This window comes from Galeopterus variegatus, unplaced genomic scaffold, assembly GCF_000696425.1.
Source record: "Galeopterus variegatus unplaced genomic scaffold, G_variegatus-3.0.2 Scaffold4180, whole genome shotgun sequence".
In the NCBI taxonomy this organism is placed as follows: Eukaryota; Metazoa; Chordata; class Mammalia; order Dermoptera; family Cynocephalidae; genus Galeopterus; species Galeopterus variegatus.
The window spans coordinates 56,279-73,778 of NW_007730291.1; the positions used below are offsets into that span (position 1 = coordinate 56,279).

Below are 17,500 nucleotides of genomic sequence, written 5' to 3' on the forward strand. Positions count from 1 at the left end.
TAAGGGATGAAATGGAAAACTGGAGACCGCCTACCCCTTCACCCACCCTGCGCCCACCTCTGAAGCAGGCCAGGTGCAGACGGGCAGCTCCCACTCCTGTGGGCCTCGCCGCGAATGCAGGGTTTGGGGCGTCTGGAATCCCCCCTTCTCAGAGCACCTGCAACCCCCAGATCAAAACCAGCCTGGTGGTGGCCCCACCATGAGTAGGACACCACTTGCTCTTTTACTAACCTTGGGTAACCTTTCAGGATCACCCGGATGTCTTGGGATCACTTTCTGCAACCTCTGAAAGCCGTAATCTATGGTTGGTTCATTAAGGGCTGAAACAGGACACAGAAATGTAGATCAGGTTAATTACTTTTATGTCATCCATTACTTGTTTATTGCACGTTTACAAATAAATGCATAGCTCTCCTTCTCTGACGTTAAGGCAAGCACCCCTGAACACTAGCTCTGTCTTAAGGAATAGACTTCCCCTTTCCTTTTGCACATGAAAACAGTGATTGTGTCTAATCTATAATTAGACTGGAAGAAAGTCAAAGGTGACTCAATCTATTGTAAAAATGGTAGTGCAGTCACAAAGTTACAGGTCTTGGGGCCATCTATAGCAATCACCACCATCATGATGTGATGTCTGCATCACACGGTGCCTTCCACACCGGCCAGGGATTTATGGGAAACTGGCAATTATGACATATGTCCAGCTATTGCTAGCCTCAGATTTATCCCTGTGGTCCCTTTTTGTCTAGCATATTGCCTGAGCACAAACCAGGCAGGAGGAGCACTTTTTCTTGCAAAGCTTTAATAATCTGTGAATGGCTGACTACAAACTGATGTAAAGCACTATCATTCTACAGCTGCGATCCACCAGCCTCACGAAATTGCCGGCCACAAATAGTAATTAATCTTTTTATCCCTCAAATTGTAATTTTGACTATGAACGGTGCACGGCCATAAATCAGCAGCACATGCGCTGTGTACAGTACATGAATCACGGCCGGGACTCCGTCCGACTGCACACACTGTGTTTAACAAGCTTTATAAGGAGCCATCGGGCTTTATTATGGCTCTGCCTGACTCCAACAAAAACTCAGCCCGGAGGCCCAGGGACGCGAGTTAAGATGAAAATACTTATCAGAGCACATTACTTCTTGATGTAGATATCGTTTTCCGTGGAGTAACTCCACGGTGCAAGGCGCGACATAAATCAGGGGGTTTTCGGAGACTAATAAGACCTGCCGCCATCTATTCATTACTCCGCCCGCAATTTGGGCCATCGCTCATTAGTAATTTGATGATGAACACCACCCAACTCAGCAGTTCTGCAGAGCGCTGGGAACACAAAGGCTACGACTTCCTAAGAGGAAGGTTAGGGGCTGCCTTTGAAAGTGCTCTCCAAAATAATTGGTCACTGTTATCCTCAAGTGCCTGGGCTGCTGGCGCATCTCGTAAGCAACTCAGGACGCCGCACACGCACACTCGACCACACGCGCGAAAGTTGAGGACCACAATATGATCTGACATTCCATCATACATCCCGGAGACAAAGGTCCGCACAGGAATGTGAAGTAAGACATTTTCTTGTTAATAAAGCATTGATCCGATGTATTGATTTTACATGACATGGCTTTTGCTGGGATTTTGCCTTCTTTTTTCTTTGCAAATAGTAAAGCTCTTCAAAATGTCTCGGTGTGTGTGACATGGCAAAATTTCTAACTCTCTGTGATGTAAATTCTATATGTGTAAAACCACTTCATAATCAGACCATTAATCATCGGAAGCTGTCAGCATTGACTTGGGGGACAATTTGTCATGTCTCTGCCTGGGCCCGGGCAAGGGTGTCAGGCAAAAGCGCGGTTGGGGTGGCTGGGTGGCTGCTTCTGCCTCACCAAGCAACTTGGTCCAAAAAGGATGAGATAAAGTATTACACGTCTTGATCAGGGAACAAAAAAGGTGGCCCACTGTGCATTTCGAACACGTCAGGTCGCCCCTCTCTCCCAGCTAATCACCATGACTGTTTGACTTAATGAATCGGCCTGATGAAAGGTGATCAGAAAAGATAGATGGGCGGCCGTTATTGATTTCATGCAAATGCCCCTGACAGGTGATAGGCGCTTTAATGCAAGCTTTCAGAAGCTTTATGACTTGTAATAACCATACACTCTCATTCTGGGAGAGACATTTTCCAGTGTTTCAGTTGAATTGATATTCTTCTTCTATGACCAAAGATATTTTAAAGCAGTATAAATACCAGAGCACCTTTTACCTCCGGATTTGACCCAAAGAGTATTTACTAAAGTCTTGAGTGCACTGCCAAGAATCAGCGCGGCATTCCATTGGAAGCTCGGATATGACATGTAACTGTGCCACTGGAGGTCCCCGCTGGGCTGGACGCGCGCTGCAGCAAGGGGGCCGGGGCCATGGTTCCAGTGTTATGTCCCATCCAGGGGCTCGGAAGCCCAATAAGTTTATGTGTGAGAATTAAACTGTCCTTTCTTTAAATCACCGGAGAAGTGTCCTATGTTCATGGTTCTGGGAGATTTCTGATCGCTGCGGGTAGGGTTATCCAATTTGCCTCCATGCCCCCAAGAGCAGCTGCCATCTGCAGAGCTGACTGGCTCCTACAAGGCCCGGACCACGGGTGACCCATCTGGCCCACTGTCCTGTGAGTGCCGAACCACCCACGACCCATCCCCACCCTGAGCCTGGACAAGTGAGGCATCACCAAGGCTTCACTGGCAAATTCTGCAACCAGAGGAGAAGCGTTAAGGACCTTCACAGACATCTAATAAACCCTTGGCGTGTCGAGTTTACAGGCGGGAGCCCAGCCGGGCCAGGGCAAGGTGCTGGCACGTCCAGTCACAGAGCCCCGAGCCAGGCCAATCAATACCACTTTCCTGTTTTAGAACTGGGTAATTATGAGGGGGAGAGATTGCCTGACCTTTCACCTGCACTGCATTACTTTGCTGATATTAAGATAAATTGCCTGATTTTGGGTAAACATATGCTGCAATTCAAACTGTCAGCACTGGTTTGCTCAGGGATAATTTGTATTGATCTCCCGGCTTCTTCCCAATTTTGCTTACTGACCTCGTGGATAATTAGAGAAGGAGCCTTGGGTGAGCTCAAGTCAGGGATGAGGGAGAAATATGAAGAAGAATAAAGCAAATTTGTTTTATGTTAATATTTGTCGGTCCTCCCCCCACCCCTCACATCTGTCAGCATCAGGAGAGCCGTAAATTAATGTACTTGGTTCCCGAGCAATTTATTCCAAGGAATTATTTAGCAGCATGTTTAGTCTCCGAACATGTGTCACTGGGTTAAATTAATTTAAACTCAGCCTTAAACACAACAAAAACAAATGTTATTTTCTGCTGAAGGGGAAAAAAGCAATACATTTCTCAAAATGCATTGTGAGCTTCCAACTTTCTGCATGGATTTCCATGGATCTGCATCTGAGAGGATGAGTTTTATAATAAATCCCCCCAGAAGTAATTAGCGCCCATTATTTGTCCTGAATTCAAATTTTGCTGAGATGGCTCCTGCGTCTGAGAGATGAATGTATGTGCGAAATTATATCATTTAAGATATGTCAGATTACAAGACTGTTGTATCAAAAGTCATAAAACAAATCTCCCCTGTGAAATATCTCTGTATTAACCATGCCATGAGATGTGAACATTCCTCATTTAGTGGAGGGCCTTTTATCTGTTTCAAATACATTATTCGTCCTTTTAGAGATAAACTGTATTAATATCCATTTGAGTAGGCTACCGCGGCCTAATGCATAGTAATTTTTGTTGGAGAGCTTTTATTTTAGAATAAGAAAATTACACAGCAATAAAACCTGAATGAATCAGAAGCTGGAATAGCCGGGAATCACATTCCATGCCAAATGAGGCAGGCAGTCAGGCAGCCTGGGAAAGGCCAGATATCCGGCTATCACATGCAGGCCAGCATCCAGCGCAGGTCATACAAATAGGGCCTGACACGACCACATAGACTCAGTGATTCCTACACGCCAGAATAGCCTACAGCTCGGGAAGGATACATATTTAAATACATTTGAGTGTACTGGAGTTAATCTTGTTACTTTACATGCATTAAAGTCATAACAGAAGAAGCATTCTAAATATTTAAGTCATGCCCATGTACTGGGGGATTAATCATACCGCAATTGATAAAATTTTAACGGTCTGTGATGTCAGTTCAAGTTGGGATTGCCGGAGCTAATGTGGCAGCCGAAAATGGCATCAGGCTTTGAGCTGCAGCTGCGGCCAGAGCAGCTCCAATCGGCCTGCAGCAATTAGAAACGTACCAATGGGCAGGAGTCAGTGGAATTTTCTTTCTTGTGACATACAGAGTTGTAGTTTTCATTTTGATGGCTTAACCTTCATTGTCAGCCAGGCCTGCCCTGAGTTCTGTGTTGATTTCTAATACCCCAAAATGCATATGGTTATTTTATTAGACTTGAATAGCAAGTCCATCGATATATAAACCTCATGCAGTTAAACAGGGGGACATGTGCAGTACCTCCAGGTTGACAAAACAGAAGAAAATTCAAATTGGAAAATAGATATGTTTAGGGCCAGTGAGTGTTTCCTATAAAGAGCAACTCCCTCGGAAAGAAGATAGCCAAGCCAACTGTCTTAAATCCAGTTCATTCACCCGACATTTATTAAGTAGCTACTACATGCCTGGGGCTCAGCTGTGGGTACTCGTCCCCAGGGCATCTGTGAGCAGGTTGCTGCTGCTGCTGCAGTGGGGGCCAGCCCAGGGCACTCGGGTCCCCCCAGGCCTGGAGGCTCCCTACCTGCAAACAGGGTCTGAGCTGCAGTAGGAAGGAGGGGGCCATGGTGGCAGACCTTCACTGTGGTGGCAGCCTCCCGACCACCCCTGCCAGGGGGACCTGGAGACCAGCCCAGCCTCAGAGTAGTGTGCGTGCCTTTAAGTGCTCCTGGAGTAATTGGTCTTCCAGCCACAGTTGTGTTTTTAAAATAGTGTCATTAAACACACAAGGGGGAGACTCACAGGTAGGAAATGAGCTGCTTTTAGCATTGCCTCTCCATTGTTTAAGCCGAAGCCCAGTGAGCAAGGAGAGATACAAGAAGTTTTCAGTTTAGCACAAATGTTCCTCCTGCCTGAAAAACCTGACTACGACAATAAAAACAGGAAGACATTCATTTGCTTCATTCCAGCTGCTGGTTGCAGCTATTAAATGAGTTCCAGTTTCATTTCAATAATGATCATCTTCCTGTAAGTTCCCAATCATGCATTTGTCATAATGCAGTAATTTTCTAGCTACAAACAGATCCTCATAATGAGGCAGTTTTTCACATTAGCAACATAACTACATAATAAGAACATCTGCAGTTCCTTTTCCGAGGGACAGGAACGCGCTTCAATTAAGGCAATGGGGATTGTTAAGTAAGATACAGTATATTTTACTAACAGGGATACCCAGACCCTGCCCCAACAGACTGCAAGCCGCCAGTGTGCCTGAATGAACACAGGTTGTAATGTGTAAAAATTAAATAAAGTAAAATTAAATTGCTCAATACAAAGACATTCCTCTAGAGGGTGTTAGTGATTTCAGTGACAAAGTGCTATTTGCTGACAAGTAGTTTACACATTAACCAGCTGAATCCAAGGGGAAAAATGCCAATAGCAATTATATCACCTTGAGGTTATTAAATGTCCCACTGATAAGTAACTAGGTGAACTTGACCAGGTGATAAAGACTGCTGTGAGCAAATGATTGCGCGGTGAAGAATGTTTCTCTGTCCTGCTGTTTCTCCAGATAGCTTTTCTTTCAAAAATGACTGTATAAAAAGTTGCATTAAAAATGTGTGGCCACAGACACAAAATTGATATTTAGCTCCCCCTTGAATACCTTGCCCCCACCGCAGCACCTTCATCATTCCACCTCAAAAACATTACACAAAGTCTGCAAATGCCTGTTTTTTCTCCCTTTTTTAGGCTTTAAAATGATGCTAAGTTCTCCACTTTATCATCAACTGTCTCCTCCAAGTGCATTTCATCTATAAGAAATTCAGATGCTCGGGAAATTAAAATTTCAAAGATCTGCTGCAAAAAAAAATCAATGGGGCGAGATCAATGCTCATAGAAATTTCATGAACTTTGAACTGATCTGGGCATGATGATGAGGGGTGGCTGGAGTTCCAGGCGGGGGACGGCTCCTCGCGCGGATGAAAAGCGGCCGGGGCCACCGAGGGGAGGGCTACGGTTTAGAGGGGCTTTTGCTTTCATATTTTGTCTGACAAAAAAATTAATTTTTAGTCTATTTCAGTAACAAGCAAAAATAGAAGGAAAAAAAAAATCTGCCTTCTGCATACGACATGTAATACCCCCGCTTCTTAAGAGCGCCTAATGCTCTGCACATTACCGCAGCCATGAAATGAAATCGGTTCCCTTGCAGCCGATTGCAGGTGCAAATTAATATTGTAAAATGAAGATCAATACATGGACAGGGCCAAATCAATAGTGGCTAAATTATTGCTGCATTTTCCTCCTCATTCAAGATGAGTTGTGTTTTCCTCTCAAAGTCAATACTTTGCAGCTTTTCTCATTAATTTCTCAATAAATTTGGCAATGAATTTCAATCACAGAACTCGGCAGGGTGAGCCAGGCCGTGTTGTGTGTGCATGGGAAACACAAAGGCCACGCGGCCCCTGCAGCACTCATGGGGCGCTGGCCTGCAGGGCCGGCCTGGCCAGGGGACACATGGGAAGACGTAAGGTCACTCTTCTCTGCACCCAGAGGCTAACCCTAGCTCTGCCCTCATAGAATGGCTGTGGCTTAGCTAGCAGCCTGGCTGTGCCCACCCGTCGGGCCCCCGCTCCATCAGGAGCAGCTCAGACCCGCCTGGGGTCAGCCTCGGTTTCACCCCAGCAACTCTGGAATTCTCTCCAACCCACTAACTGCAGGGTGTTTTCTGCCAACACGCCTCCTCAGGACGGGAAAAGCGCCACACTTGACTTCTAATTGGAACCGGGAGCCGCCTCCTTCGCATGGAGAATGCTGTTCTGGTATTCACAGAGACAGCCCAAGCGGGCCTCGAGCACAGGGACCGGCTTCCATTCACCACCGCCTGGCAGCGGATGGCGGCATTGTGATGTGACACCAAACGCAGAAAAGGGGACAGCTCATCTTCCTTGTTACCAAAATAATACCCTTGCTGACAACCATTGGATTGCATTCAAACAATTCTGTTTACATACCTCCAAGAATGCACTGGATTACGGCTTTTATAGTCGTGTCGAAACTACACCTACCAAGCCCAGCCCGGAGCAGAGAAAGACGAAGGCACGTGGCGGCCTCAAAGACTCACGCTTCTCCACGGCTGTCCGCCTCCAGAATGGGGACCCAGGGACAGACGCGCCCCATGGCAGAGGCTCTGAGGTCACTGTGGCCCTGGCTGTCCCCCACCCCTCGCACCACCCACAAAGGCCGCTCTAAGATCTCAGTCTCTCTAAGTACGGAGGAGTCTGTGAACAGAAGGGAAAGAGATGCCAGCAGGCAAACATGCTGCCTGAGGCTGCCATTTTCTTTAAAAAAGAAAATTCGAGTGTCCCTGTGTTGTCAACTGTCTTAGAGCCTTTGGGGGAGGAGGTCTTAAAAACCAAGTGGGAAACAATGCTTTGTGGAGAAACATCCGGGCAATGGATTTGCACACTTTAAACCAGTGGAAAATCTCCATGCAGAGGTGAACTGAGAAATAAGCTCTCAAAGCTCAGGCCCCTCCCAAGGCTGGAGGTGTCCCTGCCAGGGCTGAGGACAAAAGGAAGCCCCCTTTCATGCTCCCCTGGGAGCACCTGCCCACCTGCTCCATCAACCCATTTGCCTGTTCAGGCGTCCACCCTCCTCCTGGAAGGTCACCTGCTGTGCACCTGCCCTTCAGAGCAGTGCACACAGGAGGTGCTCAGAAGTGCTGAGTAACAACTGCCTGGCTTCCTGAAGATACCAGGCCAACACAGAAGGTACCTCAACATTTTCAATTTTGAGAAGCCAGAGGCAACCTAACGCCTATCACGTCCACGCAAAAACTCAGTGATGTTCACAGCAGTAGTTTTCATAATATCTGAACGTCCGTCAGTGGATGGAAGGATAAAGGAGAGTGGTACGTCCATACAGTGGAATAGTATTCAGACACAAAAAGGGAGAAGGCCCTGGCACGTGCTATGATATGGGCGAAACTTCAAAACGCTTCTGCTAAGCAGAGAAGCCAGACGTGAAGAACCATATGTTGCATGACTCCATGTATGTGAACCGTCCAGAACAGGCAAATCCATGGATGCAGGAAGGAGATTAGTGGCTGCCAGGGGCCGGGGGGATGGGAACAGGCAAGGGGAGCGGGGGTGACGGCTAATGGACGCAGGGTTTCTTTCTGTGTGACGAAACGTCCTTGGACGGACTGAAGGCTGCACGACTTTGTGCATGTACTAAAAACCACTTAAGGTCCACTTTGGGTGAGCTTTACGGCATGTGAATGACATCTGAATAAAAAGCAAATGTTTTAAGTGAAAGAAATGTTTCTAATCAGAATATATGTGCCAGCTGTACCTACACTGAGGGAAACACCTTCCAGAGTCTGAATGTTGTTTAGTGATAAATGAGCTTCCAGCACTTGTGAGAAAGCACAGAGCCACCACGCTGGCTGCACACCACGCAACCCGCTGAGGGGGAAGGGACGGCAGGGGACACAGCCCCACTTAGGTAGTATAACTTGGTTTCCCAACATTATTGTCCTCTTCAATCTCCATGGAGGCATTTTTAACCCTGGTTTTTCAGGCTGAATACAGAAGAAATAGAACGTTCTAAGGCAGAGCCTTTAAAGACATTGCCAAGAATAACATAAATACCAGAATCCCCCAAAGCACAGTCTTTGAACCCAGGATGTAGGATTGTGTGTCTCCCACAAAAGTAGCTCTGTTCACCCAAAGCCCCAAACCCCAAGCTGTATTGGGACCAGACAGCCACCGTGTGCTCACACCTGGCAGCCCTACTGCCAGCCCTGACCTCTCCATCTGCCTGGAACTCCCAGCCCCTGCTGCCCAATGCCCAGGGCTGTGCCCCCACAGCCACTGCATGCCACCTGCCCGGGGCTTCTCCTCCTGTGAGTCCCACGGCTCCTCAACTGCTACTCTTCTCATGGGACTTGGCACCTTTTCATTATGATTATTTTACTAACTTCTTTTCTATAGCCTGTCTTGTCCCCACGAGACTTGAGCGGGATTATACATGTGGCGTCTGCATCCGACATGTGCCCGGAGCTGTCCAGACACCATGAAGTGGGGCTGCCATGATGAAGAGAGGTGCTTCCCTTAGTATGGAGCCCCCCAGATCCCAGTGATGAGTGCCTGCAAGTCCCCGATGGATTCCCTGCCTCTCTGAATCACTTGCAGTGCCCAGCTGAGTACTTGACCCAGGTGGGCATCAGGCAAACACTGGACGCCGGGAACCATGGGCAAATTCCAAACCAGGCTGATGGTGGGCTTCAGCATCCCAGTGCATCTTTCAGATGAGATGCTGTGCTCATCTTAAGGAGCATGCCCATCGGTTGGTGTTTTCCAAGCACACAGGAAGTAGCCCAGGTGGCCGTGGAATCCAGGGTAGTGAGGAAAAGGAGCGTGCAACCCACTGGTGGGTGCAGGGCTCTGCATGCAGCAGGCCTCCACCAGCATGCTGCCATGGCAGGCAAGCGGAGCCTGGCGCCCATCCCTGGGACTGCAAGTATAGAATGTCAGTGCATGAGCTCCCCGTGGGCAGGGCCAGGCCACAGCACAGTCCCAGCACCTGCACAGTGTCCAGCAGAGACACATCTGTCTCACTCTCCTGGTAGTCAACTTAAGCTAACTTTTAGAACAATAATCATTTTCACCTGTGACAAGCACACAGGGAAACCGACAGTCTTTAGTTTGGGATACCCACACACGCCTGGTGCCAACAGGCCTAAAGTTTACATGGGATGTTTCTGTGCTGGGAATAGGTTCATCAGAAAAAGCCCTGAGTTGGTCTTCTAAACTAGGGATGCAGGCAGGTGCTCTTGCTCGAGCATCTGACTGATCACCAGCCTTGGGCACCTGGATTCAGTGTGTGGCGAGGAGTGTGTGCCACAGACACCGAGACAAGAGGGGCAGAGGGGAGATTCTGGGTGGGGCCTTCTCCTGGGAAGATAAAAGGGGTCAAAAGATGGAGAAGGAACTAGCAGAATCCCCCCAACCCAACAACCTAGACTTCCTGACTTTAGCTTCCCCAGTGGTCACTGGAAGCCTAGAGAGGAAGGGGACCAGGCCCTGGGAAGGCTCAGGGAGGACGTCTCCTGAGGGCCAGGAGAGGGTGGGGTCTAGAGGAGAAAGGAAGGAACAATGACCTTGGCCATGCTGAATCTTTAGGAAACTTTCCTCCAAAGACAACTTGCACTGATGTTTCCCAACATCTGCAGTGGCCTCGTGCCTCAATGGGAGTGTCTGCATTGAAAATCTAACATGCTCTGCCACGAGGCTTCCAGACACGTGCACCATTCCACATGCACTCAGGTCCCTCATGAAACCCAGACAGTGCACAGGCTCAGTAAGAGCAGTTGCAAACATCTACATTTTTTCCTTTCAGTGGAGCCAATGGCACACATTGGGGGCCAACGGCCTTCCTTGTGGCCGTGTGCCGTGTAAACGACTTGAAGAGAAGGTCAGATCTCACTCGTTTCGCATTTTCCGCAGCAAATGTAAAAGGCCCAATGGATACGAATGATACGTTTGTCAGAGCAACTTCTCTCTCAGGCCATGCCTTTGTGATCCAAGCCTCAGCCTAGAGCACATGCACACGGCCGGGTCTAGAGACCTTCCGAAAATGAAGGCGTCGGGTGAAAGCGTGGGCAGGGCTCGACCCCAGTGGCCCGCGCCCAGCAGGCAAGCACCCGGGCACAACACGTGCCATCCGTTTCCAGACTTGGGCTGTCCGCACTGTGCCCTCTGTCCAGCCAAGTGGATTTGGTGGGAGGACGCTGGTGGCACCAGTGACTTCTAAGCCAGAAAGAAAAGGAGCACCAATGCTCAGTTCTGGCTCCTGTTCTTCCAGGACCACAGAGTGATCTGTCCCGTCTCCTCCTTGGTGTTAGAACCACACGGTTCCACTGCAGCTTCTTGACCAAAATGTTTGTCTTGAGGCTTCCCTTGGTCTCCAGAGTTTAACCCGGGGGGATTTTAGCCAGAGTGACTTGTGTCATCTTAGCCTTATACCTCGTGATCTCTGCTTTATCCTGCACACAGTTGACCACATCCACTTCTTGTGCCTTTAAATGGGCATGTGCTCATGTCCCCGTCAGTCCCACGCCATGCCCCGTAACCTTCCCAAGTTGTCGTCAGAGGTGCATCCTTACTCCTCAGAAACTCAACATGAAAATCTCCGACGTGACCCTCTCTCATGGCTCTCCGTGGCTCTCCTCCCCACGGCCCTCCAGAGGTGCACCACAGTGATGGGTGGGGAAGCAGGACCAGGGGACCCTGCCTCTGCAGGGGCTTGGGGGGAGAGGTCACACCTGCTCCCACCGTCCACATCCCAACAATCACTACGTGAAACCCGCATGACCCTTTTGTCCTTTGGGGAAGATGAATGGCCGTCTCCTCTCTGCTCCATTTTGTCAGGTTTGGCACCGAAGAGTCAATACCTTCACCTTGACACGGAAACTTTGTGATTTATCAGTTCGTTTCTCCTCCTGGGTTAGCGTGGCCCCGACAAGAGCAGCCAATCGGGGTGCAGGGAGCAGACTCGGTCACAGCCACTTGGAAAACAACCAAAGCCCCTCCGATGACAGACAAATGTGTCTTGTTAGCAACAGCCCAAAACCGCTTGACTTGTACTAATAACAAAAAGGCCATGCTGGTCACCGTGGGTCTAAAGACGAAGCACCCTGTCACCAGCCTGGTTGGGAAATTAGCAAATAATGTTCTTTTCCTTGATAAATGGGTGACAGCTCCCTCTCACCAATCATTTTTAACATTTTGATGCATGCCTATGATCCCACTGGAGGAGCAGAAAAGTTTACTGGCCCTCAATTTTCAGATGATGAATGGAACTCTCTAAATGTGCGATTTCTGTATGAGGTATAGTTCATTTTAAGCAATTCTAGTAAATGGTGTCACTGATTAGGACAAATAGTCTACTTGCCAACAGCACAAACGGTGTGTCTCATTCTCCTGGCCTCCTTCGAGATGGGAAAGAGAGGGGACAGCAGTGACCCCGGGAGCCCTCACAGCAACGCTCTTTACAGGGATACGGTATCGAGTCTCCCTTCCAGCGCCCACTGACATGCTGGCGAACTAACTGATCACTGTTCGGTTTAACGCTGTGCCGCAGTGGGGGGAGGACACCAGGTGGGCACCCTGCCTCCCCTCTATTGAGTCTCTGCCTTTATAAGGGACCGCAGGGACCCCTGCAAATGACCCCAATGATGGCAGGTGGTCTCTACTCCCAGGTGAAGGGGGCCGAGGCAGGGACACATGCCACCTGTCAATGCAAAAAATTCACCCTTTTCCACATAAACAAATGACAAAAGAAAGGTGGTGTCAGGTTGGGAGGAGAAACAGTACCGTTTGGTTCATGCATTATCCAGATAATCATCCCAATTCTGGGCAGGTCTAGAGATGGCCTGAGCTGAAAACACAGGCCCCGGGCTGTTCTCTGATGTAATTAACTTGATATAAAGGCAAAGATGTCTAAAGGTGTCTAACCTCTGGGGCTGTCACTGGGGAGGATGATGGGAAACAGGCCTCCACCAACTGGTGAGTTTGAAGCGGTGCAACCAGTGTGGCCACAGGAGTGCCCCCTGCAGACAGGAAGGGACGGTCAGCAGCTGGGCCTCTGGGCCTCACTGGCGGGACAGGGGAGGAGTCACTGGCTGAACTGTGCTGAAGCTTCCCTGAGCGCTGGGACCCACGATGCAAGCGTGGGATTCCCACCATGTCCACCTTTGTGGCTGAAAATTTATAACTGAGATAATCAGGTGGGTTACAGTTAAAGAAGGTGCTCGCGTTTATTTTAGCATAGTGAAAATAGTATGATTTGTGAGCGGCAATTAAGAATCATTTGCTCTGTGGCTACAAGTCATTTGTTTGAGGAGCACGGGCCTGGGAGACAGCTCGCTGGTGCTGGCTGGGGTCGCAAAGGGCACTGTTGACCGCAGTGTTGACAGAACCACGTCCGAACGCACACAAGAGATCGTGAACATGCTCCAGAAACATGCGTGCTTTCACGGGGGAGCAAAGGGCAGGTTGAGTGGTGGAAACCCATCGGAAGACGGGGTGGGATGCCGTCACCCTGTGGGTGCCAGGACAGTACTGGGAGGACGGAGCCATCACCCCCTTGCATATTGCCAGTTTTAAGGCACAATCTTTTTTAAAAAAAAAAGAAAAAGGAAAACATAAATACTATATCAGAAAGAACACAAACTGTTAGCAATTACTGGTTGAGTAATGATTTCACAAGGCTGAAATTGAACGCACGTCTGTGTGCAGAAAATAATCATTTTTATGTTCCCATCTAGTAGGTGCATTGCAGACCTGGGGCCGGTCCAGGTACTGGGCGGTCAAGCGCTCCGTGTCCACCTTGGATGCACTTACTATCGACTGCCAGTGTCTTGCTTGGTCTCTGGTTTCAGTCTGTCGCAGATGACACGTTGACTCCCAGTAATTTGTGATAATTTCTTTAATGGGGCAAAAGAAATCTCTAAAATGAGGGTGGGTCAGCCCAACCTTCAGTTACGAGAGGTCAGCAGGGAACCTCCCCTTCCCCCCAGGGCGTCACTGTTGCTCTGAAAGCTGCACTTGAAGCTGCGCCGTCACCAGCCAGCCTCGGTGCTGAGGTCTAACAGGAAACCATTCTGCCACATGGACATTTTAAGAAAACAGTAACGCACACATTGGTGCCATAACGCTTCACCCTTGAAAACACGTCTGTAAAAGCAGTTTTCGTGATAACATAATTTCAATCAGAAGCATACACATTCCAATCTGTGTTAATCAAATAACACCGTAATGCTTACATTCTAATTAAAAAATAATTCCTTTCATTACTCTTAACAATGTGATGTGTTTCTACTGGTGAAATTATGAGTGTGAAGCTGCTCAGTTTGCCTGTATCGTGAGTTTCTCAGGTAGGATATGCCGGGACGACTTTAATTATTATTAAACAAGCCAACGGTACACTGGTAGACAAATATTAAAACAAGCGCTGCACTCAGTTATTAATTTGCACTACTCACTTTTAAATGTGGCAAATATCTCATTAATTTAATTTTAGGTGCCCACCAGTTTATATAGCATTTTACAGTCTAGAAGGCAATTTACTATTAACTGGCAATTACATACAGAGTGATTGTTAATTCTGCTCCTAAGTGCTAGCCGCTTGAAAACTGTTTCTCTCTCTAATTTTTGACCTTCTTACAACAGGGGTGAGGCGCACCGGGAATACAAAGAACTAGTACGGAAGCGCCGGACATGTCATTTGTGACTCATTCTTTTAATTCACCGTGCTAATCAACTGAACTGCCACAGCCTCCCAAGGTAATTGTGTCTTTACAGTAGTTGAAAGCAGCAGGCACAGGGCTGGCTGGACGGGGCCTGGCCTGCGTCCCCTTCCCGGGCAGGGAGCAGCAGAGAGCGTCCACTCTGGCTTGACTAATAAGGTCTGGTTCTGAAAACTCTGGTGTTTCTCAGATCACTGTAAACAGATCACTTAGGCCCTTGGCAAAGTCGCTCCCAGCCTCTGGCAGGCAGTCCCCTCCTCTGAGCCCAGGTTCATTATCCTGAGGCCGGGCTGCCCCACGGCTGGCCTCACGCAGGGAAGGTTAAATGTGAGGGTGTCCCAGCAGCCTCCGGGGCTGGGGGACACTGATGGGAACCAGACGCCTGGGGACGGTGCCTACCGGGATGTGCAGGGGGGTTGGCTCGGTTTTCAGCGGGGGAGTGCAATTCCCGGTGATTACCTCATTGTCTCCATCAATTTCAGGGCAATGCAAATCAGACAGAAGCTTCCAGGTCAGACAGGTTGCGACCTCACCTCTCCTCTGCTCCCTGAGAGTAAGGAGCCCCTATCCCTTACACGACGTTTGAAATGTATATTCCTGCTAATGACGGGTGTGGGGGAGGCGATACATTAACCTCCAGCAAGGAAGGGCTGAGATTGCTGAATAGCCTCATTGAAAATGCCCTTTTGGGGTAGAACTTCTCCATGGCAGCCAAGACCTTGAACATGTGGCCTGAGAAGCCCTGTCAGCCCCAGAGCAGGCATTACGTACACTGTGGGAATGGAAGATTGGCATTTGGACAGGCCAGGTGGTCGCTGGAACTAAGTTGGAATACGCTGCTTCCCTCAGGGAGAAGAGATGGGACACCCCAGACACCTGGAGAGGACACCTCTGGCCAAGGAGGGCATCGTACCTGGCCGGAGGGCAATGGGCTCCAGAGAGTCCCCCCTCCCACTGACTCTGGAGAGCAAGGCAGCTGGGAATTGGGTCACCAGCCCTATAGACCTCTGCCACATGACACCTGCCAGCCAGTGACATGTGGCTCCTCCCACCCCAGCTTGGTTTTCCTACACATTTGTTTACAACTGCTTGGCCCAGGGCCTTTCTCTGCAGCATTGGGACAGAATCCTCAGCAGACAACAGGCAAAGTAGGGAAGGAAAGAAACTGGACCTTTCTGCTATCAAATTTCTTCTCAAAAAAAAAAAAAAAAAAGTCCCCACTCCTAGTGAGAGCTGTGCAGATTTCCCCACCAAAAATCTCATGTATGCTAAGATTCTGGACTTGCGAAAGGATCCACCGCAGGCATCCACTAAAGAATTCAAGCCCAATGGTCAGGGAGTCTCATGTGCAAACAAGTGATGTATGCATCCATTTTTGTGCAGAACCAGTCAGTCTTGCCACACATAGACACATGCTCACTTAGTGCCAGAACCAAAACAGGCCCAAGTGGCAGACACATGCCCCTCTGCACAGGACGCCCAACTGTGATTTGCAGTATGTGGCCCACGAGTGGAGAATAAAAGTCTCACCTCTAAGGATCTCAGACTTGCACAGGATTCCCAAGGACCCCAGTGACTTTCTGCAGGACGTACCATTTACTGAGTGCCTGCCACAAGTCAGATTCTGGAGGTAAGTTATCCCTGGATCCTCACCAAGACCCTACTGGGTAGGGTGGAGGAGAAATTAGGGCTCAGAGGAGTCAGGAAGCACATGCCCAGGTCCTATGGCCGCACCCGGCGGGGCAGTGTGGGTCTGGCTGCAAACCCTGGGTCTGCAGGGGCCCACTGCCCGCACAGCCCGAAGCGGGATCCTGACTTCCCTCCCAGGGACTGCTACCCACAGCAGCTGTACTTTTCTGCACAGCAAAAGAACTTATTTGTTGAAGTATATATAAGTGTTTAAAAGATACCCTGATTTTTATAACCCCATTTTGACATGTCTATTTTTTAATACAGTGGGGACCTCTGGTGTATTAAAAAATAAAGACTGGGGGCATCCAGGCCCCAGAAGTGGCTGGGGGACGTGAAGCCCCATCAACTTTTACCATGCCCATGTCCACTGTGGTCCTTTAGCAGTTCTGGGCTCCTGGTCCCTCCTGAGCTGGTCCCATGGGAGAAAGTGGCCCCTAGTGTGGGGCAGGTACAGCCTTTCCCACCTTGACCATATCGAGGGTTGTTGGGCTGTCATGGAGCCGAATGCCGCTGGGGACAGCAGCCCTGGCTGTCTGGGAGGACCCGATCCAGGCAACTCTTGGGGTAACGGGGCCTACTGGAAAGTAGGCAGAGGTGGAATCCAAATTTTGCCTCTCGGGCTCATTCAGTCCTTGCTGGAAAGAAAGAGGTTGAGGAATTTCTGCTCCCTCTTCTAACCTCAAAGTGGAAGGGACCTCAGCATCCTCACGTCACCTGCTTGCTGGACAGGCGAGAGGACCACGCCCCAGTGGGAGCACAGACCAGCTCCAGCACATCCTCAGGTGGCGACACAGCAGGAGTCGCAGCCCAATGTCCCCAACTTGGGCTCCTTCTGGGGACCTCGCAGCTGCCCCAGGACACCGGTCGTGTTGCTCACTCATTGCACAAGCGCATCGAGGCCACCAACACTCAACAGCACTTGCTCCTGCCCTTCACTGGGTTTCGGCAGGTGCTGTCCATTGTTAAAATCATTTCTCAAATATTACAGCTTTTGGATTTGGCTAGGATTAGAAATCAAAATGCAAACACGCCGTAAATTGATGTTTATTTAATAGCATTTCTCCACAGCAATCCCAGACAAATCATGCTGATTACAGACTCAAGGGGCAGAGCACTGTGTAAGATAACTTTAAGATAGATAACGAGCACGTGCATCTGCAGAGGCCACCCTCTCTGCTGACATGAGTTTGTCCCACACCCTGGAAAACTATAGTCCCCTTTAAGAAAGCAGTACCATGTAGGGTTTGAGACCCCAGACTACAGGAC

At 49.2% G+C, this 17,500-nt stretch overlaps 1 protein-coding gene across 1 annotated transcript in view; it reads right to left on the bottom strand.

Annotated features, from left to right (window-relative positions):
• The window catches only part of LOC103602511 (transcription factor COE3), a 38,635-nt gene that overhangs the window by 10,695 nt on the left and 10,440 nt on the right, over nucleotides 1-17,500 (bottom strand). Inside the window, exon 5 of the mRNA XM_008586919.1 lies at nucleotides 232-320. Coding sequence (XP_008585141.1) covers nucleotides 232-320 — 89 coding nt within the window. The remainder of the gene's footprint in view (nucleotides 1-231; nucleotides 321-17,500) is intronic.